General features: G+C 41.2%; 1 protein-coding gene and 1 pseudogene across 1 annotated transcript; both read left to right on the top strand.

The window, feature by feature from the left end:
* Window positions 1–1,209: 1,209 nt before the first annotated feature.
* LOC114856912 (fatty acyl-CoA hydrolase precursor, medium chain-like) lies at window positions 1,210–11,926 on the top strand (annotated as a pseudogene).
* Window positions 11,927–18,580: 6,654 nt separating this feature from the next.
* Window positions 18,581–25,911, top strand: LOC114856905 (fatty acyl-CoA hydrolase precursor, medium chain-like). Its single transcript, XM_029152783.3, has 13 exons — window positions 18,581–18,735; window positions 19,259–19,451; window positions 19,535–19,676; window positions 19,881–20,014; window positions 20,219–20,372; window positions 20,461–20,562; window positions 20,799–20,897; window positions 21,003–21,146; window positions 24,475–24,552; window positions 24,637–24,784; window positions 24,861–25,010; window positions 25,101–25,173; window positions 25,258–25,911. The coding sequence occupies exons 1-13, from the start codon at window positions 18,660–18,662 to the stop codon at window positions 25,442–25,444; spliced, it is 1,680 nt and encodes a 559-aa protein (XP_029008616.1). The 5' UTR covers window positions 18,581–18,659; the 3' UTR covers window positions 25,445–25,911.
* Window positions 25,912–26,192: the final 281 nt, after the last annotated feature.

Here is a 26,192-nt window from a genome sequence, read left to right as displayed (position 1 = left end):
ATTTACTTTTAACTTTTGATTACTTTTAATTTTGTAAGGTTGCTGCTCGGTGAAGACTCAGATTGCCCCGAACCCATCTTCCAGACTTTGATTTGGATCCATGGTGGAGGGTTTGCTATAGGCTCAGCTTCTATGTATGATGGATCTGCCCTGGCTGCTTACCAGGATGTGGTTGTTGTTTTGATCCAGTATCGCTTAGGACTTTTGGGATTTCTCAGGTAAAATAACCCATCTCACTAGGTCACAGAATGTAAATGCTGCTAAGGTGATCATCTATAAAGCATAGTTCAATGTCCTGTCTTCTTTGTAGACCTCAACCCCCACCCACCACGCTGGCCAGGGACATGTTACGACCTCGAAATGTGGTTTTGGCCAGTTTGAAACCTGCCTCATTAACATAGATGAACTCGTCAGCAGCTTTTAGCAGCATCAAAGTCCAGAACCGTCTGTAAAAATTAAATAGTGTTCATGAAAACACACACAGTAACTACTACAGTATGTCTATATTATCACACACGTAGGGGCTGGGTTGGGTCAATATAGACAGAAACTACAAGCTACAGGCAGCATGAACCCTCATTCCATCTTCTATTCGCGTGGGGGCTGGAGCCTATCACAGCTGGCTATGGGCAAGAGGCAGGGTACACCCCAGGTCGCCAGTCCATCACAGGGTCACACATAAACAAACATATTCACACCCACACATGTGTGGGTGTGAACTGTGTGTCATTGCCACAGACTGTACAGTAAATACTTCGTTTTTGTAACCTGAACAGAGGCACAGCACATGTACATAGGCTCTATATGGAAATAACATGAAATTTATTAGCTCTGCTCCGACCTTTGATGAAACCATAGAGCTGTGATGCATTTTGTGGCAAACTATCCTGTGCAAATATACAATACAGTACTATCGCAATGTTTTGCTTAGTATTGCTTTCATGATAAGCTATGATGTGTTCTGCTGAGACCAGTGTAAACAACTGAAGCTTTTTAAATCCAAGTTGAATCTTAACATGCGTTGTTGTTGTAAACTTGTTGCTGTATTCATATTTTCAGTCTGGGCAGATCAGCAGATCAGATCAGAATTGAACAAAACTAACCCCATCTTTGTCACACTGGCTAGGACATGTGGGAGTGGTGTGGACATTATTTACATAAAACCTGCTGAGTCATTGTTAGTTTTTTAGAAAGTTGTTAAGACAAGGCTTCAGAGGACTTTCTGATTTCGCAGAGTCCATAGTGTTGAACATGAAGTTCACTGTGAAGAGAATTTTACTCAGTCTAGCGTCTGTATTTTTCCTCTGTGTGTCTGCAGACGAACATGGTGAGTCTGTAAATACCTGTGATACTTTGTGTCCTATTCTAGACACACTAGACTGTATTCAAATTTAAGATGTGATTTTTGCAGAATATGCTTCTAAAACACATTGGTTTTGTTACATTTGGACCAAAATCTTTATATAATGTCAGAGATGAAAGAGATTAGATGTGAGTGTAAGAGCAGCCTTCACATTGCATATCTGTGTTTTCTGAGTCAAATTAATTCTTAGTTATGCAACTGATAAAGCAATGGGTTAGAGATTTAAGGGTTATATCTAATTCATCATAACATAGAAACCAAACGAGTTCCAGTTTGGAAAAAATGGTAAAATAATAGATGAATGGACTTTTAGGGAATTCGTCCATTCAACTCATGATGTCTTACACTGTGAATGTCCTGACAGCACCTGAAGTGCACACTAAGCTGGGGCGTCTGAGAGGTCAGTACGTCAGAGTTAAGGGGAAGGAGACTGGGGTCCATGCCTACCTGGGGGTCCCCTTTGCCAAGCCCCCTGTAGGTCCTGCTCTGAGACTGGCTGCACCTCAACCTGTAGAGGGATGGGAAGGAGTGAAAGATGCCACCCAGCAGCCGCCCATGTGAGACATCCATCCACAGCATCCATCGATTCTACACACAAGAACCATGTCCAAAAGTAATTTATTATATTTTTCTCTTCCAGGTGTGTTCAAAACAAACAGATTATTGTAGACTTGTCTCATATTGTTGGAGATGTGATGCAATTCATTCCAGACATTTCAGAAGACTGTCTCTACCTCAACATTTACACACCTGCAAACAGAACTCATGATGCCAAACTCCCAGTAAGAACCTTTCAATGACTGCTGAATTCATAAAGATGATGTGAATAATGGAGGTAGATATTTACAACTAGAATAACAGGGACATTTTACCAGTAACCCAATTACAATATCACATTCAGTTACAGAATTCAGTCAGATTGAAGTGATGAGGTGATTCCAGACACAATAAGATGAAAATGCTGATTGTAATATGTGGAAAAAAATCAGGTCATGGTTTGGATCCATGGTGGAGCATTTGCTTTTGGCTCAGCTTCTATGTATGATGGATCTGCACTGGCTGCTTACCAGGATGTGGTTGTGGTTTTGATCCAGTATCGCTTAGGGATTCTGGGATTTCTCAGGTAAAATGATCCGTCCCACTAAATGTTAATCATAATGCTAATGTAAACATTTATCAACCATAGTTCCTGTGATCAGCTGGTGTTACTGTGACCTGTTAGAGTGTAACTATGTATTTGATCCAGCACTGGAGATCAACACATGCCTGGAAACGTTGGTTTGCTGGACCAGGTACAAGCTCTGAGGTGGATCCAGCAGCACATTCACAGCTTTGCTGGAGATCCAGGTTTAGTCACTGTATTCGGAGAGGCTGCAGGTGGGATGAGTGCATCCTTGCTGGTAAGACTTCATGTGCAGATGAAACATTTAAAATGAGCTCCGATATTTTCTTAGACTCTCCACTAAACCACTTTCTCTGTTGCTTGAATCCACAGCCTCTCTCACCATTGTCTCATGGGTTGTTTCATCGTGCCATTGCTGAGAGTGGAAGTGCAATGCAAGCAGTTGTGTTGAATAACCCTTTACCAATGATGAAGGTGAAATTAACATTTAATAATAATGGTTTTGTCAATATTTAAAGGTTATAGAAGTAGAGTAATTACATACTACAAGGTTTTATACTTTCAACTGCCACTTAAGGCTTCATTCACTCCACATTCTGGTGTGTTGTGCTTGAAAATATCACATCAGCGTTTTTTTTCTATATAAATTTTCAAGTTGTGGCTCTGTTTGTTCTCAGAATGTGGCAAATGCATCTGGCTGTAGCCATAAAAGCACAGAGAAGATCGCTGATTGCATTAGAAACCTGGATATTGACACTATTGTGACCATTGGGAAGGTGAGACAGTGACTGATACTGACTTTATGAAATAAGGTGAACATCAGCATTTCGTGTCACAAATTTTTCTTTGTGTGAACTTGTGTAAACATTTATTTTTTTAAGGATTTTGTATTTACACATTCTATAACTGTTGATGGACACTTCCTGACAAAACCTGTGGAGGAGCTGTTGCGTGAACATGAAAATCTCACTGTTCCATTCATGACAGGTGTGAATGATGATGAAGGTGGATGGATGATTCCACATGTAAGTGTTAATTAGATTTGTTTTTTTGTTTTGCTGGAGAACCTGTGTGTGTGTGTGTGTGTGTGTGTGTGTGTGTGTGTGTGTGTGTGTGTGTGTGTGTGTGTGTGTGTGTGTGTGTGTGTGTGTGTGTGTGTGTTTAAAATGGTCATTGCATTTATTTCTTCCTTTAGATTTTTGGTCTTCAAAACTGGACAGAGGGAATGGATCGAGAGCAGATCACAAACATACTGTCTGTTTTCTTTTCTGATGTAAGTCAATCAAAGAGTGACAGTTATACAGGTAGTTTGGTTCTTCATACTCAAGCTTCTCTGACAGATGTCTTATATATTTTCCTTAAGCCAAAACTCTCAGTTGTCAGAGATTCCATATTGAATGAATATATTGGAACTGGTGAAGATCGTGTGAAGAACAGAGACGGGTTCACTGAGCTGATTGGAGACCATTTGATTACTATTCCAGCCATTAAGACGGCCAATGCCCACAGAGGTATTAATATATATTATTAGTAACATGCATTTAAAAATACACAAAAAGAAGATGCTTGCCATTTTTTTGTGTATTTGTGCTATAAATGCAGGTGGTGCTGTTTACCTGTATGAGTACCAGCATCCCCCCACATTCCTGCAGAAACAAAGACCAAACTTTGTTGGGGCTGATCATGGAGATGAACTTTTCACAGTGTTTGGACTCTGTTTCACAACTGCTCATATCAAACTATCTGGTAATTAAAATATACAAACCATTTACCGGCTGGTTCCTAGGTTGTATTTGAGAGTCCCACAGAATGTTTCACATCATTCTCTATATTTTAGACCCATGTCCTAAAGAGGAGGAAGACTTGAGCAAAACCATGATGAGCTACTGGGGGAACTTTGCCCGTACAGGGTAGGAATCACTGCTCTGTGGACAGGAAGTCATCACATACATGGACACCAGGTTGCTGTGTTTACAGCTTGTGTGTGTGTGCAGGTCTCCTAATGGTGACGGTCTTGCTCACTGGCCACAGTATGGAGCAGGAGAAGACTACCTGGCCATTGGTTTGAAGCAGCAGGTCACCCGTCAGCATCTAAAGAAGAACCGCTTTGTCTTCATGACTCAGAAGCTTCCAGAAATGATCCAGCAACTTAAGGAGGAGACGGTGCGCAGTGTTATAAAAAAAATTGCTTCTTTCCTATTGAGAGATTAACCTATTGGGTTATGATTCATGTTATCCTATGTCTTGTCTTTCATATCTTTTACGTACTTGACTTTTCATTTAGATTGTTCAATGGCTGTCTTTGCCTAATAGACTCTGAACTCCCAAACCCAAGGCCGGGGAGTTGTGTCTCTCTCTCTTTGTTGAGACTTAGCGCTTCGTGTTCCCTGACACTTAGATGCCAGTGGTGCAGGTGTGAGAACAGAAACATCTTCACACACACACACGGCGAAAGGGAGAAGATGGTGCATGTTATACGACTGGGTTAGACAGACATTCCACCCCAGTCAAACAGAGGGGTTAAAAGGCAAAGACAACTCGAGCATTGTGTGATCTTTGCATTATACCTCCCTGGTGTATGTTTTGGTCTTCCCAGCTGGCTTTTACTTTACTTTTCCCATTATCTTTAATTTTTCTCTGTTATCACAATAAATTTTACAAAAGTCAACCCTCTCATCTGCCTTTATTACAAATTTCCATGATAGCAGCGAGCCGTAGAACAGTCATCTGCCAGTTCTCTGGTCCACTTCGGATTTCAGTTTTTATTGGTGGCTTTGACACTCCATTGACCTGGTACCATTTTAAGGCCTACAAGCTGATAGAAAGTTAAAGATTTTTGTGGAGGAGTGTCAAACAGGTGCCATTATGAGTTCATACTGGTCTTATTGGTTTCTAATAGTTAGGAACAGATGTTTTTTCTTTGGTCACCAAATTCAAAACTATGGAGTTTAGACCAAACAGAGTGTCCCATTCATTTTTCAAACTGTGGCTGACAAACTTAAATATTGTAAATATTACAAAATACTTGTAACCAAAATCCGGTAAATCATGTATAACGATAAGACACAGCCACTATTGATACTCAGTCTCTGTGAGTTCATACTGGTTTTACTAGTTTCTAGTCGTCAGTAACAAATGGTTTCTGTGTGGTCACCAAAGCCAAAACAATTGAGTTTGGACTATTTGAATCGGTGGTGCAGTGGGTAGCACTGTTGCCTCACAGCAAGGAGGTTCTGGGTTTGATTCCCGGAGGCGGCCCTGGTGCCTTTCTGTTTGCACGTTCTCCCTGTGTTTGCATGGGTTCTCTCCGGGTTCTCCGGCTTCCTCCCACAGTCCAAAGACGTGCATTAGGTTGATTGGACTCTCTCCATTGCCCGTAGGTGTGAGTGTATGTGTGAATGGTTGTCTGTCTATGTGTTGCCCTGCGATGGACTGGTGACCCGCCACACTAAGCTAGGGAGTCTGAGAGGTCAGTACGTCAGTGTTAAGGGGAAGGAGACTGGGGTCCATGCCTACCTGGGGGTCCCCTTTTCCAAGCCCCCTGTAGGTCCTGCTCTGAGACTGGCTGCACCTCAACCTGTGGAGGGATGGGAAGGAGTGAAAGATGCCACCCAGCAGCCGCCCATGTGAGACATCCATCCACAGCATGTTCAACAGTAATTTATTACATTTGCTCTCCTCCAGGTGTGTTCAAAACAGACAGATTCTTATAGACATTTCTCATAATCTTGGACATTAGTTCCAAGTCATTCCAGACATTTCAGAAGACTGTTTCTACCTCAACATTTACACACCCGCAAACAGAACTCATGATGCCAAACTCCCAGTAAGAACCTTTCAATGATTGCTGAATTCATAAAGATGATGTGAATAATGGAGGTACATATTTACAACTAGAATAACAGGGGAAATTTATCAAAAACCCAATTACAGTATCACATTCAATTACAAACTTCAGTCAGATTGAAATGATGAGGTGATTCCAGACACAATAAGTTGACAATGCTGTTTGAAATTTGTGAAAAAATCAGGTCATGGTTTGGATCCATGGTGGAGGATTTACTTTTGGCTCAGCTTCTACGTCTGATGGATCTGGATTGGCTGCTTACCAGAATGTGGTTGTAGTTTCTTTCCAGTATTGCTTAGGAATTCTGGGATTTCTCAGGTAAAATTAAATAAATAATAAAAATTTAAATTAAAAATAATAAATAAATAAAATGACCCACTAAGTCTTACAATAAAGATTCTGCCAAGGTGTTTATCTACAAAACTATGGTTTTGTAATCAGCTGGTATAGCATAACTACGGTATGTATTTGATCCAGCACTGCAGATCAACACATGCCTGGAAACGTTGGTTTGCTGGACCAGGTACAAGCTCTGAGGTGGATCCAGCAGCACATTCACAGCTTTGGTGGAGATCCAGGTTTAGTCACCGTATTTGGACAGTCTGCAGGTGGGATGAGTACATCCTTGCTGGTAAGACTTCATGTGCAGATGAAACATTTAAAATGAACTCATATTTTCTTCTCCACTAAACCACTTTCTGTGTTGCTTAAATCCACAGCCTCTCTCAGCGTTGTCTCATGGGTTGTTCCATCGTGCCATTGCTGAGAGTGGAAGTGCAATGCAAGCAGTTGTGTTAAATAACCCTTTACCAATGATGAAGGTTAAGGTAACATTTAATAATATTGGTTATTGTTAATATTTAAAGGTTATAGAAGTAGAGTAATTACATACTACAAGGTTTTATAGTTTCAACTGCCACTTACAGTAAGGCTTCATTCACTCCACATTCTGGTGTGTTGTGCTTGAAAATATCACATCAGCGTTTGTTTTTCTTGTAAATTCTTAATATGCGTCTCTAATGCTTGTTCTCAGATTGTGGCAAATGTATCTGGCTGTAGCCATGAAAGCACAGAGAAGATCGCTGTTTGTATTAAAAACCTGGATAATGACACAATTGTGACCATTGGGAAGGTGAGACAGTGACTGATACTGACTTTATGGAAATAAGGTGAACATCAGCATTTCGTGTCACATTTATTTCTTTGTTTTAACTTTTTTAAACCTTTATTTTTTAAGGATGTTAATTTTTTACCGTCTATAGCTGGTGACGGACACTTCCTGACAACACCTGTGGAGGAGCTGTTGCGTAAACATGAAAATCTCACAGTTCCATTCAGGTGTGAATGATGATGAAGCTGGATAGATGATTCCACATGTAAGTGTTAATGGGATTTGTTTTGCTGGAGAACCTGTATGTGTGTGTTTAAAATGGTCATTGCATTCATGTCTTCCTTTAGATTCTTGGTCTTCCAAACTGGACAGAGGGAATGGATCGAGAGCAGATCAAAAAGACACTGTCTGTTTTCTTTCCTAATGTAAGTCAGTCAAACAGCGACAGTTATAGTTTGATTGATTATACTCAAGCTTCTCTGACAGATGTCTTATATATTTCCCTTAAGCCCAAACTTGCAGTTGTCAGAGATTTCATAATAGATGAATATATTGGAACTGGTGAAGATCGCGTGAAGAACAGAGATACTAGGAGACATGTTGTTTACTGTTTCAGCTATTTTGACGGCCAATGCCCACAGAGGTACTTGTAGATATTATTATGAACAAGCATTTAAACCCCCCCCAAAAGAATATGTTTACCATTTATTTGTGTATTTGTGCTACAGATGCAGGTGGTGCTGTTTTCCTGTATGAATACCAGCATCCTCCCAAAGGCCTGCAGGAACAAAGACCAAAATTTTGTTGGGGCTGATCATGCAGATAACCTTCTTACAGTTTCGGGAAATTGCTTCACAACTACTCATGTCAAACTATCCGGTAATTACAATATCCAAACCATTCACCAGTTCATTTGTAAGTTGTATTTAAGCAGATGGTTTTACCTCATTCTCATTATTTTAGACCCATGTCCTAAAGAGGAGGAAGAGTTAAGCAAAACCATGATGAGCTACTGGGGGAACTTTGCCCGTACAGGGTAGGAATCACTGCTCTGTGGACAGGAAGTCATCACATACATGACACCAGGTTGCTGTGTTTACAGCTTGTGTGTGTGTGCAGGTCTCCTAATGGTGACGGTCTTGCTCACTGACCACAGTATGGAGCAGGAGAAGACTACCTGGCCATTGGTTTGAAGCAGCAGGTCACCCGTCAGCATCTGAAGAACCGCTTTGTCTTCATGACTCTGACGCTTCCAGAGAAGATCAAGCAACTTAAGGAGAAGATGGTGCGCAGTGTTATCGAAAAAATTGCTTCTTTCCTGTTTAACCGTTAACCTATTGGGTTATGATTCATGTTATCCTATGTTTTGTCTTTCATATCTTTTACGTACTTGACTTTTCATTTAGATTGTTCAATGGCTGTCTTTGCCTAATAGACTCGGAACTCCCAAACCCAAGGCCGGGGAGTTGTGTCTCTCTCTCTGTTGAGACTTAGCGCTTCGTGTTCCCTGACACTTAGATGTCAGTGGTGCAGGTGTGAGAACAGAAACATCTTCACACACACACAGTGACAGGTAGAAGATGGTGCATGTTATACGACTGGGTTAGACAGACATTCCACCCCAGTCAAACAGAGGGGTTAAAAGGCAAAGACTCGTAACGATCTGCTTCGTCCTGTTAAACAGTAGCATTAGATTGTTTCCAGCCTGTGTGTTGACGCATTGATTGTTCGTTGGAGTCCTTCAGGTTGTGATCAGCTGATCACAGAGACACTTGGGATTTGTTATTAATGCCAGGTTTCCCTCCCAATGTCGTCTGAGTCAGTGTCACTCCTGTGATGTGAAGAGTCTACACATCGCCTTGCGTCGGCAGTTTTCTCAGTACGTATGTAGATGTATGGTCTGACAGTGTGATTCACCGGCTGTGGGCTTCCTCCCACAGTCCAAAAACCATGCATTAGGTAGATTGACTACATTCTGTGTTGCCCTGACTGGCTGCCAGCCTGTGTTGCCCAGGCTGGCAACCTGTCCAGGGTGTACCCTGCCTCTCACCCATAGCCAGCTGGGATAGGCTCCAGCACCCCTGCGACTCTGCATATGAGATAAAGTGGTTTGGAAAATGGAAATGGACTTCCGGTTCTGTTCATTCCATTTCTAGTGCAAGCTTTACTTCCGGTCACATATCCATCAGCTGTTTGTAATAGTCAGTCAAGACAAGGTATTTAACATCCAGTACTCCGTCCGGGGGACTCCGTCCGGGAGTGCTTGCCTGTGCCCGGAGGGGTGTCTCTCCCCTGGGGCGCTGCCCCTGCTCGGGTAGGGCGCTGCCTGCCCCAGCGGTCCGACGCCCTCTGGTGACTGCTCAGGCCTGTTGCAGGGGGGGTTGGCGGACTACTCAGGCTACAACCTTCATTGGGTTCTGGGCGGAGGTTGGCCCTCAATGCACAACCGTAGAGTATGTGTGTGGGTTTGAGTGTAGCACTACATGGGGTGAGCATGGGCATACTTGAGCGAGAGAATGGGTAAGTGTGAAAGAAGGGTGAGGATGGCTCTGGCTTTGCTGCGTGTGGCGCCTGGGCAGTAGTACTGCGGTCCCTGGGTCTCGGCTGTCTCTTCCTGGCTGGGGGTTGTGGGGGGTGGTGGGATGGGTAGCAGAGCCAGTCGGGAACCTGGCTCTGCGGACCCTGGTGCTCTGCTTCCCAACTACATTCTACATTTCTCCACATTCATCCACTTAGGTCTGCAAGGGGCGTCCTGCTGATGGAGGGACCGGTACTACCGGTAAGTGGTTCCGTCCCTTCCAAGTGGGATGCTCTGCAGTTTTAATTGCATTAGCCATACACACTTGTCCAGGAATCTGGGAACTCCTTCCGGGGGGGGCCAGTAGACGGAGCCTTCCCATTGATGGCTCTGCCTGCTGGACCCCTCGGAGAATTGGCTATCTCTCAAAGTTCCTCATACTTAGCCACATACACATACATTTAGGGCCGGGGGTGGGCTCTTTCACTGGGGCCTGGGGCTGAGGCCAGTTGTGGCCTCGCCCACTGGCCCTGGTGGAGAGATCACCACCCCAGTTTTAACTGCAAAAAGACATTTAGGGTGAGGGGGTGCACTGTCCGGGGGACACACCGTCAGCCAGCGGTCATGCTCCTGGAGGTGTCACCCACCTTCAGTGCACTTTAGCTCCACACACTCACGTTCAAGCTGGGTTGCATGGTTCTGGGGTACCTTTTCTGCTGCCCTCTGCCCTTGGGGGGGTTGGGCGGGGCTCTAGAGGAGCTGCGGTCCCTGCCTGGGGCCACATGGATGGCAGGCCGGAGACCTACCCTCCCCACAAATGTGATCAAGCGAATGGTGTGGGAGCGAGAATGTATCTGTATCTGGTGTGTGTGTGTTGATGTGATGATGTGTGTTGTACATGTGGGTGGGTGTATGCGCCTGTGTTTGTGTGAGTTTGTATGCGTGTGGTGCGGTTGGAGTGTGGGGGGTCCGGTTTTCCGCCCGGGGTACGAAGACTGTCTGCCTGGGTGGTCTCTTTTCTGCTGACCCCCACCAATTGCTGGCCTTGTGCTGCAGGCTGGTGTGGTGCCGGGGGATGAGGTCGGGCAGATGGGGTGGGCCCCGCTCCGCTCGTGTGGGGGTGGTGGACTGGGGGCGGGTCCCACTCTGGGCGGACCATGGGTCCTCGGGCTCTACTCTTTCAGGCCGACCCTCCTACCGGGGGGAGTGTTTGCCCCTGGTTCTCACGGGGCCAGTAGTGTTGACCCCCAGTGGCCCACTCTGACCTCGGGTGCTTCCTCTGTGGCTGCTGCAGCTCTGCCTGGGAGGCTCTGTGTGGGCGGCTTGGGTCGCAACACCTGCCCTCCTGGAACTGAAGGTGTGTGGGCTCCCTGGCTGCTAGGATTCTTTCCTCTGCTTGTTGGATGGGCGTAGTGGCCGAGCCCCTCATATCACCCTGTGTTCCACAAGTGGCATTGTTCATGCACCAATGTCTGCCTCACCCTTTGGGTGAATAATATCAAGCTACAGCCTTACTAACCTTGTAGTGGGACACTTTCCAAATCCAACTGTAAGTATTACTGATACTTATCACTACCAATATGAATAATGTGTGAATATGGAAATTGTGGTGTTGTATGTCATGACTTTTATTAAGTAGTATGGGATATGTATAACAATGCACATATGTATGAATATGATATGTATATGTTTTTATGAGTATGTGCACACACCTTAACACTATTATTGGTATTAGTATTAATCTCCAAGGTAAACCACAGTACAACAGTTGTTTAGTTATTAATGTGTTAGTTACAGCCCTGCTTCTTACTTATTTTGCTCCGATTGTTTACTTAACAGATTTGCTTGGTTTCAGCAGCTGGTTGCACCCCTTACACCCCCCCCCCCCCCCCCCACTCGCATACACACCCTAAAGCAGAAACTTAACCTGTCCACCAACACAGCAACATCACACATATCTTGGATTAGCTAAATAAACCATTAAATAAACCATAAATCAAGAAGAGTATATATATTATATATATATATATATATATATATATATATATATATATATATACACTCCTTAAAGCAAAGCTGTCCATCACAATATGGCATTCAGCGTAAGATATGCTGCTTGCTAAACCACTGGACAGAACGAAAAAAAAAACAAAAAAACAAAAAAAAAACATCCAGTACTCACGCCAGATTGTTGTGATTGCCTCTGCTTTCCAGCAGTTTTTCATTCGCAGTTCCAGTTACCGTTCTTGCCAGTTCTTGACCTCATTCGTAGCCTGATTCTCCTGTACCTTGGCTGAACTAAACCTGTTGCCAACGCTGCCTGTCTTGACCACTGCTTTTGCCTGCCACTTAAACGGAACCGGAGTCTGTGCCTGTACTGTACCTGTGCTTTGAATCCAGTGTGAACATTAAAACCTGTGTAACATACCTGCTGTTCTCCGTCGCCGTGCATGTGGGTCCGCTTTGTCAAGACACCTGCCAGCCCTGACACCGTGTGGGTCGTCACAGAACCTCGGCCTGTCTCAGTACCCCAGCCTGATCCAGTCGCAGAAGTGCACCCTGATCCTCAAACTCAATTTACATGGGGGCCGCTGGAGGCAGAGTCGGGGTGAGGCTGGGCCGCATCAGGTTTCCACAAGAAAAACTTTTAAATAATTTTAATCTTCTTAAATGTCTTTATTTTTTATTTTTAACACAAAATAATATGAAAAAATAAATAAGAAATTAATAAGAAAATCAATCAATCAATCAGTAATAAGTAAATAAAATAATAATAATAATAATTAGGATTCAAATGTCTGTATTAACAGTTCTTTAAGCTTTCTTCTGAACATGAATTGTCCTGAACGTAAGTGGAACATTGAAGAACATGAACTGCTCTTCTGAACATGGCCTCTCTTGCCTAAATCTTGCTGCTAGAGACCTGGCAGCGCTTCTTCTCGCATAGCTGAGCCACATTTGGCTTGAGGGAGGAAGCAGTTGAGACCCTTAGTATGGCTTGAAGATGATCATCAGTAATTCTGGACCTGTACTTGAACTTATTGAAGTTCAAGGTGGAAAAGAGCTTTTCGCACAAGTATGTGCTCCCAAAAAGGCACATGGTCCGCTTGAACATTTGCGAAAGTTCAGGGAAGCCGGGGGTCAATTCTCTCAAAAACTGCCCAAGCTTGTCTGCTTTTCGCTCACATCCCTGAACTTGGCTTTGAGTTCAGAGTTGCACCGCAGGTCAATGAGCTCCATTTGAAGCACAGGGCATTATGGGGTGCCAAATGTAAAAGGAGCACCTATAACTAGTTTTCTCACATTTAACTAAATGACACAACATGTTTTCTCACATTTAGTTAAATGTGCAAAAGTCTAAATGTAAATGTTAAATGTAAATGTTAAATGCTAAATGTTAAATGCTAAATGTTAAATGCTAAATGCTAAATGTTAAATGTTAAATGTTAAATGTAAATGTTAAATGTTGGCCGAGTGTAAAACTGAATATTCATGAATGGGCAAGTAGACTCCACCCCTACCCTCAAACAGCGCTGGTCTCAGATCAGAGACGCGAACTCAATCACCTCAAACAGTGCGCGCAAACCCCGCCCACATCTGATCTGGAAACTTTTGTTTTTAGCCTGGACGTAACTTCGGCTAGCTAGTATAGTTAGCCAACTAATTCTCCACCGGCGCCACAGAAATATTCTTTTTAAACCTACTTGACTCCTCATTAATGGTGTTTACGACAGAACGGCAGTTTGAAGCGGAGCCTCAGCCCGCACACCTGCCGTTACAGCCCGTTCAATCTTCCCTAACGGGAGGGAGTCGGAGCTGGCGGCCATGATGGCTTCGACTTCAGGCTTCTCTCCAGTATTTTCGTGCACCGATCCAGAGTCAGATGTGGGCGGAGCTATGCGTACTGTTTGACGTGGTCTCTGATCTGAGACCAGCGCTGTTTGAGGGTAGGGATGGAGTCTACTTGCCCATTCATGAATATTCAGTTTTACACTCGGCCAACATTTAACATTTAGATTTAACATTTACATTTAACATTTAGATTTAACATTTATATTTAACATTTACATTTAGAGAAAACATGTTGTGTCATTTAGTTAAATGTGAGAAAACTAGTTATAGGTGCTACTTTTACATTTGGCACCCCATAGGGCATCACATCAAATGAGAAGAGGTCTGCAAAGATTTTAAATGTGGCTCTGTGCGTCTTGAAGTCTGAGAATCTGTGATCAAATTCCTCCTGTAGCTTCAAAATGGCATCAACATACTTTTTATCACTGAATGGTGTGCCTGCATCCATGAGTGCCTTGCATGTTGGGAAATGGCACAGGTTTTTCTGAGAGCTGGGCTTTCCATAAGACAAGCTTTGTGGAGAATGCTCTAATGTTGTCATATGCAGCACTGACAAGTTGCCCCTGGCCTTGTAACTTCTTGTTCAGAATATTAAGCTCATATGTGATATCAACAAGAAAAGCCAAGTCCATGAGCTATTTGGGGTCACTTAGCACAGGAACAGCCACCCCATCATTCTCCATGAAGACTTTCACTTCTTCCCTCAGTTCAAAAAAATCTCTTCAATACGTTTCCCCTGCTGAGCCAACGTACCTCGGTGAAGTAGAGCACACCCCCATATTCTGACTCCATTTCCTCTAAAAATGCACGGAACCTTCGGTGCTTTAAGCCCCTGGATCGGATTTGGTTGATGCATTTCACAACGACAGACATCACATTGTCAAACTTGAGGCATTTGCTGCAAAGGGTCTGCTGATGGATAATACAGTGCAGAGCAATAGCCTCCTCTACACACTCTTCCAGTTTTTTTTTTAACAAGTGCCACCAGTCCATTTTTCCTCCCTGTCATTGATCGTGCTCCATCAGTAGTTATTCCAACAAACCTCTTCCATGGCAAACCAGCATTCCCAATGGCATCACACAGCTGGTGAAATATCTCCTGAGCAGTGGTCTGGCCATGGATTGGAAGTACTGTGAGCAACTCCTCCATCACTTCAAAATTGTCATCAACACCACGGACATAGATTGCGAGCTGGGCAGTGTCGGTGATGTCTGTGGTTTCATCAAGAGCGACTGAGTATACACTGAAACATTTGGCTTTCTCACACAGTTGATCTTAAATGTCACTTGACAGGTCAGAAATGCGCTCTGCCACGGTGTTGGCAGAAAGGCTAATGTGTTTAAACTGACCTTTCTTTTCCGGACAGACTATACTTGCAGCCTGTAATATGCACTTTTTGACAAATTCACCTTCTGTGAATGATTTTCCTGCCTTAGCAATCATCTCACTAACCAAGTAGCTTGCTTCAACTGCTGCATTATTCTCTTTGGTTGCTTTCTTGAAGAAATCTTGTTGCTTCAGTAGATATGTTTTAAGACTGGAAACCCGGTTGGCTCTCTCATCTCCCTGGTATTTTGCACACTCCTCAGCATGTTTAGTTGTGTAATGACGTTTCAAATTGTATTCCTTGTGCACCGCAACTTTCTCTGTGCAAATAAGACAAGTCGGGGTCCCCCTGTGCTCAACAAAGAAATATTGTATTTCCCACTTTTCCTGAAATTGTCTGTGCTCATCACCAACCTTCCTCTTCACTGCAGGCTTTGAAAAAGACATGTTTGGGGCTGTAGTATTTTTTATTTCACTTGGTGTCACTGTCGCGTTGAAGTTTCAATCAAGTGTTTAGCCGACGCACAAAGAACGTCATTTCCGGAATATACGTCATTTCCGTTCCGTGCCGTTCATAACAAACTCGCGGGCCGAACTAACATTAAACTTTAATAAGAAGGTGGGGGCCACAAACTATCGGCTCGCACGCGGGCCGCGAGTCTGAGACCCATCAGACTGTAAAGTCATGCAGCAGTTGTCATTTTAAAATCACTCTGTGGGATGTTTTAAGCAAAAAACGATTCTTCATTGCGAGCAGATAAGCATGAATTTGGATCAATTGAGCGTGTATCAGCTGTAAGTGTGTTTCTTCATTGCATGTATGGATGTGTGTGTGGGTTTGTGTTTGCGGTACTGTCTTCTACATCACGTGAAAAAGAACCGTCACCTTCCTCCTTCCCCAACCATCAGTCTGATGTGAGCGCCTAAGTGGGTGGAGCCTGACGTAGCAGGGACCGTTTTTCATCCAAAGCCCCCTTCTGACCACAGCGCTGACAGACGTTTCCTGGATTCTCAAACACAGCTCTATTGGACCAATCACGTCTGAAGCCCCTCTGTTGTTTCAACCGGTTTCTGTGATACAGCATGTCTCCAAGGACAGCAGATGGAGCTCACTCTGGTGTTTCTCTTACCTTGTTTTCCTTTGTTGACGATTGTCAAAAGCAGGTGTCTGTGTCAGACACACACGCTTGTAGGACAGTTTCACGGGCCTCTGAAGCTCCAGAGACAGTCATTACCTGCTGGTGAAGGGCTTGTAGTAGCTTGTTCATCTGATCAGCCCAGAACGTGATGGCTGCAGATGTTGTGGAAGTCGGACTCAGACTCGACAATCTGGCAACTGGCTACAGTAAATACTGGAGTTTATATATTGGCGTTGATTGCTAGATTATTGACAGGTGTGCATGGTGAACCGGGAGTGACAGGAAACAGCTCTGACACAAACAAAACTGGAAGTCCTTCAACATAAGACAGGAAATGGAAACTGGAACCAAATCATGACAACATGGATGACAACTAAGTCCTTTCAAACTAAAACAAAACCAAAACCTGACACTCCGGTTCTTATGCTGATAGTGGGAAAGGAGTCCAGATCCGGATTTACCCTCATCGCGCCCAGTTCTGCATTAGAATAATCAAATCAAATTAATCAAAACTCAATATTAAATTTTTGCAACAAACCCTTACACACGTGTGTGTGTGTGTGTGTGTGTGTGTGTGTGTGTGTGTGTGTGTGTGTGTGTGTGTGTGTGTGTGCAAACAATTCTTCCCCAGAGTTGTTATCTCTTTTTTTTCCCCGTTACTCTGATCTCTCTTTTTTTTTAGGGGTTGAGTTTAGCTTTTTTCAAATCTCTAGTTCTTTTGTATCTAATTTTTCTTTTAAGGTGCGTGTGTCCTTTACACTAAGCGATTCTCCTTCTGAACCCATAACCAGTTTCCCACTCATGGAAATATGAAACGCACTAATAACCATATTTACTTTTAACTTTTAATTACTTTTGATTTTGTAAGGTTGCTGCTCGGTGAAGACTCAGATTGCCCCGAACCCATCTTCCAGAGTTCAGTGATTTCCTGCCTTAGATATTTTTGTGTTCCGGCCAAAACCTTCCCAAAAGTTTCAGATCAAGCGACAGACCCCCCCCCTCCAGGGCCCGGGTCTATGAAATTTCCCTAATCAAATTTAGTTTGTAAAAATAAAAGTTCCAAATCAAATCAGCCACAACAAAAATCTCTCTCACTAGGCTGAGTAAAGTTAAGATTTGAGTTTGAATATGAGTGTGTTGGATCTCATCAGAGGCAATCCAGATGGATAGAATAAACTAAAAGTGCTCTTTATAATTCATTAAAATAATCAGGTCATGATTTGGATCCATGGTGGAGAATTTGCTATGGGTTCAGCTTCTATGTATGATGGATCTGCCCTGGCTGCTTACCAGGATGTGGTTGTTGTTTTGATCCAGTATCGCTTAGGACTTCTGGGATTTCTCAGGTAAAATAACCCATCTCACTAGGTCACAGAATGTAAATGCTGCTAAGGTGATCATCTATAAAGCATAGTTCAATGTCCTGTCTTCTTTGTAGACCTCACCCCCCACCCACCACGCTGGCCAGGGACATGTTAGAACCTCGAAATGTGGTTTTGGCCAGTTTGAAGTCTGCCTCATCCACATAGATTAACTCGTCAGCAGCTTTTAGCAGTATCAAAGTCCAGAACCGTCTGTAAGTATTGAATAGTGTTACTCAAAACACACACAGTAACTACTATGTCTATATTATCACAAACGTAGGAGCTGGGTTGGGTCAATATAGAGAAAAACTTCTAACTTACAGGCAGCATAAATCCTCATTCTATCTTCTATTCGTGTGGGGGCTGGAGCCTATCACAGCTGGCTATGGGCAAGAGGCAGGGTACACCCCAGGTCGCCAGTCCATCACAGGGTCACACATAAACAAACATATTCACACCCACACATGTGTGGGTGTGAACTGTGTGTCATTGCCACATACAATAAACACTTTGTTTCTGGAAGCTGAACAGAGGCACAGCACATGTACTGTACATAGGCTCTGTATATGTAAATGACATGAAATTTATTAGTTCTGCTTCAACCTTTGGTGAAACCATAGAGCTGTGATGCATCTTATTGGCAAACTATCCTGCGCAAATATACAATACAGTACTATTGCATTGTTTTGCTAAGTATTGCTTTTCATGATAAAAAATGATGTGTTTTGCTTAGACCAATGTAAACAACTGAAGCTTTTTAAATCCAAGTTAAATCCTAACATGCGTTGTTGTAAACTTGTTGCAGTATTTATAGTTTCAGTCTGGGCAGATCAGCCCACGATCAGCATTGAGCAAACCTACTGTAACCCCATCTCTGTCACACTGGCTAGGGCATGTGGGAGTGGTGTGGACATTACCTACATAAAACCTGCTGAGTCATCGTTAGTTTTTTATAAATTTGTTGAGGCAAGGCTTCAGAACACTTTCTGATTTTGCAGAGTCCAAAGTGTTGAACATGAAGTTCAGTGTGAAAAAAACTTTACTCAGTCTAGCGTCTGTATTTTTCCTCTGTGTGGCTGCAGACGAACATGGTGAGTCTGTAAATACGTGTGATAATTTGTGTCCTATTCTAAACAAACTAGACTGTATTTAAATTTTGATTGCAACATTTAGTTTTATTGATCATTGCTTAACTCGTGCTGATGTACAGTGGGAGAACTAACATTTGTGTAATCAGAGCAGCCTACGTGACTAAATGTGATGTGATGTTTGCAGAAAACGCCTTTAAAAACACATTGGTTTTGTTATATTTGTATGGTTATATAAATACCAAATCCTTTATATAATTTCAGAGATTATAGCGATTAGCCCTGTAAGAATGTCAGAGCAGCCATCACATTGCATATCTGTGTTTTCTGAGTGAAATTAATTCTTAGTTATGCAACTGATGAAGCAGTAGGTTTTAGATTTGACAGTTAAATCTAATGCATCCTGTAACATAGTGACACCAAACATGATCCAGTTTGGAAAAAATGGTAAAATAATAGATGGATGGAGTTTTAGTGAATTCATTCATTTAACTCATGGTGTCTTACACTGTGAATGTCCTGACAGCACCTGAAGTGCACACTGAGCTGGGCAGTCTGAGAGGTCAGTACGTCAGTGTTAAGGGGAAGGAGACTGGGGTCCATGCCTACCTGGGGGTCCCCTTTGCCAAGCCCCCTGTAGGTCCTGCTCTGAGACTGGCTGCACCTCAACCTGTAGAGGGATGGGAAGGAGAGAAAGATGCCACCCAGCAGCCGCCCATGTGAGACATCCATCTACAGCATCCATCTATTCTACACATAAGAACCATGTCCAACACTAATTTATTACATTTTTCTCTTTCAGGTGTGTTCAAAACAGACAGATTGTTGTAGACTTTTCTCATAAACTTGGCGATTTGTTCCAAGTCATTCCAGACATTTCAGAAGACTGTCTGTACCTCAACATTTACACGCCTGCAAACAGAGCTCATGATGCCAAACTCCCAGTAAGAACCTTTCAATGACTGCTGAATTCATAAAGATGATGTGAATAATTGAGATACATATTTACAACTAGAATAACAGGAGAATTTAATCAAAACCCCATATACAGTATCACATTCAGTTACAGAGTTTCGTCAGATTGAAGTGAGGAGGTGATCCCAGACACAATAAGTTGAAATGCTGTTTGAAATTTGTGAAAAAATCAGGTCATGGTTTGGATCCATGGTGGAGCATTTAATTTTGGCTCAGCTTCTATGTTTGATGGATCTGCACTGGCTGCTTACCAGGATGTGGTTGTGGTTTTAATCCAGTATCGCTTAGGACTTCTGGGATTCCTCAGGTAAAATAAAATAAATAATAATGGAATAAAATAAAATAATAAATAATCAATAAAATGACCCTCTAAGTCTTATATAGTATAAATAGATCTTATACATCTTATATAGAATAAAGATGCTGCCAAGGTGTTTATCTATAAACTATGGTTCTGTAATCAGCTGGTGTTACTGTGACCTGTTAGAGTGTAACTGTGTGTTTGATTCAGCACTGGAGATCAACACATGCCTGGAAACGTTGGTTTGCTGGACCAGGTACAAGCTCTGAGGTGGATCCAGCAGCACATTCACAGCTTTGGTGGAGATCCAGGTTTAGTCACCGTATTTGGACAGTCTGCAGGTGGGATGAGTGCATCCTTGCTGGTAAGACTTCATGTGCAGATGAAACATTTAAAATGAACTCATATTTTCTTCTCCACTAAACCACTTTCTGTGTTGCTTAAATCCACAGCCTCTCTCAGCGTTGTCTCATGGGTTGTTCCATCGTGCCATTGCTGAGAGTGGAAGTGCAATGCAAGCAGTTGTGTTAAATAACCCTTTACCAATGATGAAGGTGAAATTAACATTTAATAATATTGGTTATTGTTATTATTTAAACATTATAGAATTAGAGTAATTACATACAGTACTTTAAGATTTCATATTTACAATCTGCTTTTAAGTTTTCTTTCAACTGCCACTTAAGGCTTCATTCACTCCACATTCTGGTGTGTTGTGCTTGAAAATATCACATCAGAGTTTTTTTTTTCTTGTAAATTCTCAAGATGTGGCTCTAATATTTGTTCTCAGATTGTGGCAAATGTATCTGGCTGTAGCCATGAAAACACAGAGAGGATCGCTGATTGTATTAGAAACCTGGATATTAACACTATTGTGACCATTGGGAAGGTGAGAGACTGACTGATACTGACTTTATGAAATAAGTTGAACGTCAGCGTTTTGTGTCACATTTATTTCTTTGTTTTAACTTTTTTAAACATTTACTTTCTTAAGGATGTTAAATTTTCACCTTCTATAACTGTTGACGGACACTTCCTGACAAAACCTGTGAAGGAGCTGTTCCGTGAACATGAAAATCGCACTGTTCCATTCATGACAGGTGTGAATGATGATGAAGGTGGATGGATGATTCCACATGTAAGTGTTAATCACAGTGAATGCTGCAAAGCATTCACTGTATTGTTTTTCTAAGCTTTATTATTATTTTTCTTCCCCCCGTTTTTCTGCATCTAACTAGTCCCGCATACTTTCAGCTACAGAAACGATTCCAATATCAAAATGTTCAGCTTTTTAAGAAGTGTGCTATTACTTTTCTCATTCATATGTTTCATATTTTTCAAGTTATTAAGCTTTTTTTAACTTTTTTTTCCCATTGAAATGAATGGGAACAACTTTTCAAATTCTCTTCAGCTTTGTCTACTTTCAGCTTTAACTACTTCCGCATACTTTAAGCTACAGACACCATTTAAACTACAAAATAATCTTCAACTATTCAACTATTAATCTTCCAGAAATCGTTTAAATATCTTTAATAGTTTCTGATTTATAGCAGTTTAAATATTGGGTGGTTTTTGGTCAATTTTCATCTTTTCCATTAGTGTGTATTGCGTTATTTAGAGTGCGTGATGTCACAGCCAGAGTGCGAGGGGACGTTTTTTTAAGATAGAACTTCTGTCTTTAACTCGTCACTACGGACACAATTTTCACTCTATCAACGTAATTATTTCAGTAAATCGTAGTCATACTTGTCTTCTTTCTAATGATGTGTCTGGCTTTACTCTCAGACCTATACTTTAGTCGCTATCAACCTCAAAGCGCAGAGAGATCCTGAATTTCTCCCATAGACTCTAATGATAATTTTCCGCAGACGTCTGGGGAGAAAAACAAGAGGAGAAGTATTTTGAAATTGCGACTGCGGCTACAAACATTTGTCCTCAAACATAAAATTCACACCATTTGCTCATTGACTTGGGACTCGTAAAATGAAATAATTTTTGTGATAACTATTATGGTTTAGCTGGAACAATCCTGTTTATACAGGGTGAAACTCTGCTTTTACAGAGCAGAGTGAGCCTGATTTTCCCGCCTTTCGTCTCCATGGCGACGGCGCAGCTGCAGATTTCACTGACAGGTCAAACTCCTGATGCTCAGTGTAGACAGCAGTTCCATGCATATTACTGATTACTCAACTACACTATTGGATTGTGTAGTAATTAAGCACACACTTCCTCTTAATCCTTTCAAAATAAAAGCATCAAGCCAAATAATTAGGTTTAATACAAACATTTCTGCTTTTATATGGGTAATTATGATTATTTAAAGATAGATTAACAGTTTAGTAATTACCCACACATGCTACCTCTATGTCCTTTCAAAATAAAAGCACCAATGCAATTTATTAGCTTTAACTGCTCTGATTTTGCCTTTGAATGGTTAATAATGATTATTTAAAGACTAATTGACAGTTATGCTATTACGCCCACACATTTCCTCTAAATCCTTTCAAAATAAAAGCACCAATTACAATTTATTACCTTTAATGGCAAGATTGATTAGAACATTTCTGGTTCTGAATACTTACCAATCGTTAATGAGACACTTTAGAGTTCAGCAAATAACCACTCACACTTATTAGGGTGATTTTATTCTGAAAGGGCTTAACCTAAATTTTTTTCTTTAATATGGCAATTCTTGCTATTGAATGACATATTATGACTGTCTAATGACTATTTTATAGATTAGTAATTACTCACACACAACCTCTAAATCCTTTCAAAATAAAAGCACCAATCCAGATTTTTAGCTTTAATCGCACTATTTGTGCTTTTGAATGGGTAATCATGACTGGTTAGTTTGACTGTTTTACAGTTTAGCTATTAAGCACACCCAGCCCCTCTACATCCTTTTAAAATAAAAGCCCAAATCCTGATTTTTAGCTAAAGATAACAATAGTTCTGCTTTCAACAGGTGTATTATGACTAGTTATTTAGACTAATATACTGTTTAGCAAATACCTGCACAGGCCTTTTCCATATTCTTTCAAAATAAAAGCACCAATCCAAATTTTTAGCTTTAATAGGACTATTTATACTTTTGAATGGGTAATCGTGACTGGTTATTGCGACTGTTTTACAGTTTAGCTATTAAGCACACACAGCTTCTCCACATCCTTTCAAAATAAAAGCCCAAATCCTGATTTTTAGCTAACGATAGCAATATTTCTGCTTTCAACGGGTTTATCATGACTATTTATTTAGACTAAAATACTGCACACACAGTTTCTCCAAATTCTTTCAAAATAAAAGCCCCATTCCAGATCTTTAGCTAAAAAGGGCAATATTTCTGCGTTCAGCTGGTGTATTGTTACTAGATGATATCCTTTCAAAATAAAAGTACCAATCCAAATTTTTAGCTTTAATAGCAAAAACTCTATTTTGAATGGTTAATTGTGACAAGTAATGAGACTATTTTAAAGTTTAGCTATAAACACACACATCTCTAAATCGTTTTAAAATAAAAGCATTAAACCAATTTTTTTGCTTTAATAGAATAAATTCTGCTTTTGAATGGTCAGTTCAAATTCAGCAATAAGTCTATACCAGTAATTACTGGTTTATTATTACTAGTTAATGAAACAATTTAACAATTACTCACACAAGCTTCCTGTAAGTCATTTCAAAATAAGAATACTAAACTTTTAGTGCAACTAACTAAGCTCTAAACCTTTTTAATTTCTGCTTTTGACTGCTTTTTTGTTATTTAGGACAACTTAATGAGCGCTTTTTCCAGTTTACCAAGTTAGGACACACACTTCCTCAAATTACTTTTAAAATAAAAGCACCAATCTAATTATTTAGCCTAAATATCGCTTTTGTGAATTTGACTAGTTAATTATAACCAGTTAATGAAACTATTTTACTGTTCAGCAATTATCTGCACACACTTCCTTCAAAGCTTCAACTTTTATCAATTCAAATCCAAATACTTGTTCTGAAGCAAATTTAAGCCGTATTAAATATTTTCAAAACGTTTAGCTATATTTCAACAAATTAATTAATTGATTTTCAGCAGTTTGTTAATTTCAGCAAATCTTTTTCGTGTTTCCTCCATATGAAATTGAACTACTTCAGCTTCTTCTGCAAATATTCAGCACTGTTTAATCAATTCCTATTTCTCCTTAGATACATTCAACTATGATTTACATGATTGAGCTATTTCATCTGTTTTAAATGTTTCAGTTACTTTCAGCAACTCTTCAGGAATATTTTCAGCTTGGAAGCATTCACTGTGCATTTTCTTATGGAAATGCTTTTTCTAGTTAGATTTGTTTTGCTGGAGAACCTCTGTGTGTGTGTGTGTGTGTGTGTGTGTGTGTGTGTGTGTGTGTGTGTGTGTGTGTGTGTGTGTGTGTGTGTGTGTGTGTGTGTGTGTTCAAAATGGTCATTGCATTTATGTCTTTCTTAAGATTCTTGGCCTTCAAAACTGGACAGAGGGAATGGATCGAGAGCAGATCAAAAAGACACTGTCTGTTTTCTTTTCTGATGTAAGTCAGTCAAACAGTGACAGATATAGTTTGGTTCTTTACACTCAAGCTTCACTGACAGATATCTTATATATTTTCCTTAAGCCCAAACATGCAGTTGTCAGAGATTTGATAATAGATGAATATATTGGAACTGGTGAAGATCGCGTGAAGAACAGAGACGGGTTCACTGAGATACTAGGAGACATTTTGTTTACTGTTCCAGCCATTAAGACGGTCAATGCCCACAGAGGTACTTATAGATATCACGATGAACACGCATTTAAAAATACACAAAAAGAATATATATTTTTATATTTGTGCTACAGATGCAGGTGGTGCTGTTTTCCTGTATGAATACCAGCATCCTCCCAAAGGCCTGCAGGAACAAAGACCAAACTTTGTTGGGGCTGATCATGCAGATGAACTTCTTACAGTTTTAGGAATTTGCTTCACAACTACTCATCTCAAACTATCTGGTAATTACAATATACTGTACAAACCATTCACCAATTCAGTTGTAAGTTTTATTTCAGCAGATTGTTTCACCTCATTCTTCATTATTTTAGAGCCATGTCCTAAAGAAGAGGAAGAGTTAAGCAAAACCATGATGAGCTACTGGGGGAACTTTGCCCGTACAGGGTAGGAATCACTGCTCTGTGGACAGGTAGTCATCACATTCATGGACACCAGGTTGCTGTATTTACAGCTTGTGTGTGTGTGCAGGTCTCCTAATGGTGACGGTCTTGCTCACTGGCCACAGTATGGAGCAGGAGAAGACTACCTGGCCATTGGTTTGAAGCAGCAGGTCACCCGTCAGCATCTGAAGAAGAACCGCTTTGTCTTCATGACTCAGACACTTCCAATGAAGATCCAGCAACTTAAGGAGAAGATGGAGCGCAGCGAGTCGTAGAACAGTCACCTCCCCATTCTCTGGTCCATCACTTTGGCATTACAGTTCTTATTGTTCGCTGTGATGCAGCCATCTAGTGAAACAACACATTTACGCATGCAGGACTAAACAGTGGCTCCAATGAACTGGTACTGGTTTTAAGGCCTACAAGCTAATACAAATTTGTAGTTTTTTTGAGTGTCAAACAGGTGCCATGATGAGTTCATACTGGTCTTTCTGGTTTCTAATAGTTAGAAATAGATGGTGTCTCTTTGGTCACCAAAGCCAAAACTATGGAGTATAGACTGTTTGAGTAATGTCTGTGTTTCCAAAAGGGAGGAGAAAGTGTGTCAATCAAATGAGAACGGGTTTAGATTTTTGCTACACATGCCTGATGCACTGCTGTAGTAGTGATGATGAAAATAAGTGGAACATACTTATGCAAAACAGCTCAAAGCGACAAATAAAAACTCTAATAAAATTCAAAACATTGTGTCCCATTCATTTTTCAAACTGTGGCTGAAGAACGTAAATTTTGTAAATATTACAAAAATACTTGTAAACCAAAAAACAGATACATCTGCACACAGCCACTACTGATACGTTAGGAACAAATGTTTTCTGTGCGGTCACCAAAGCCAAAACATCAAAGTTTGGACTACTTGAATGACATCAGTTCTAAAAAAATGCAAAAAGTAGAAGAAAATGTGTCAATTCAAAAAGAACAGATTTACACTTTGCAAGACGTGTCTTATGCTCTGCTGGAATA

This window comes from Betta splendens, chromosome 6 (genome assembly GCF_900634795.4).
Source record: "Betta splendens chromosome 6, fBetSpl5.4, whole genome shotgun sequence".
In the NCBI taxonomy this organism is placed as follows: Eukaryota; Metazoa; Chordata; class Actinopteri; order Anabantiformes; family Osphronemidae; genus Betta; species Betta splendens.
Note: the sequence above shows the minus strand (reverse complement) of the source record. Positions and strands in the feature narration are given on the sequence as shown.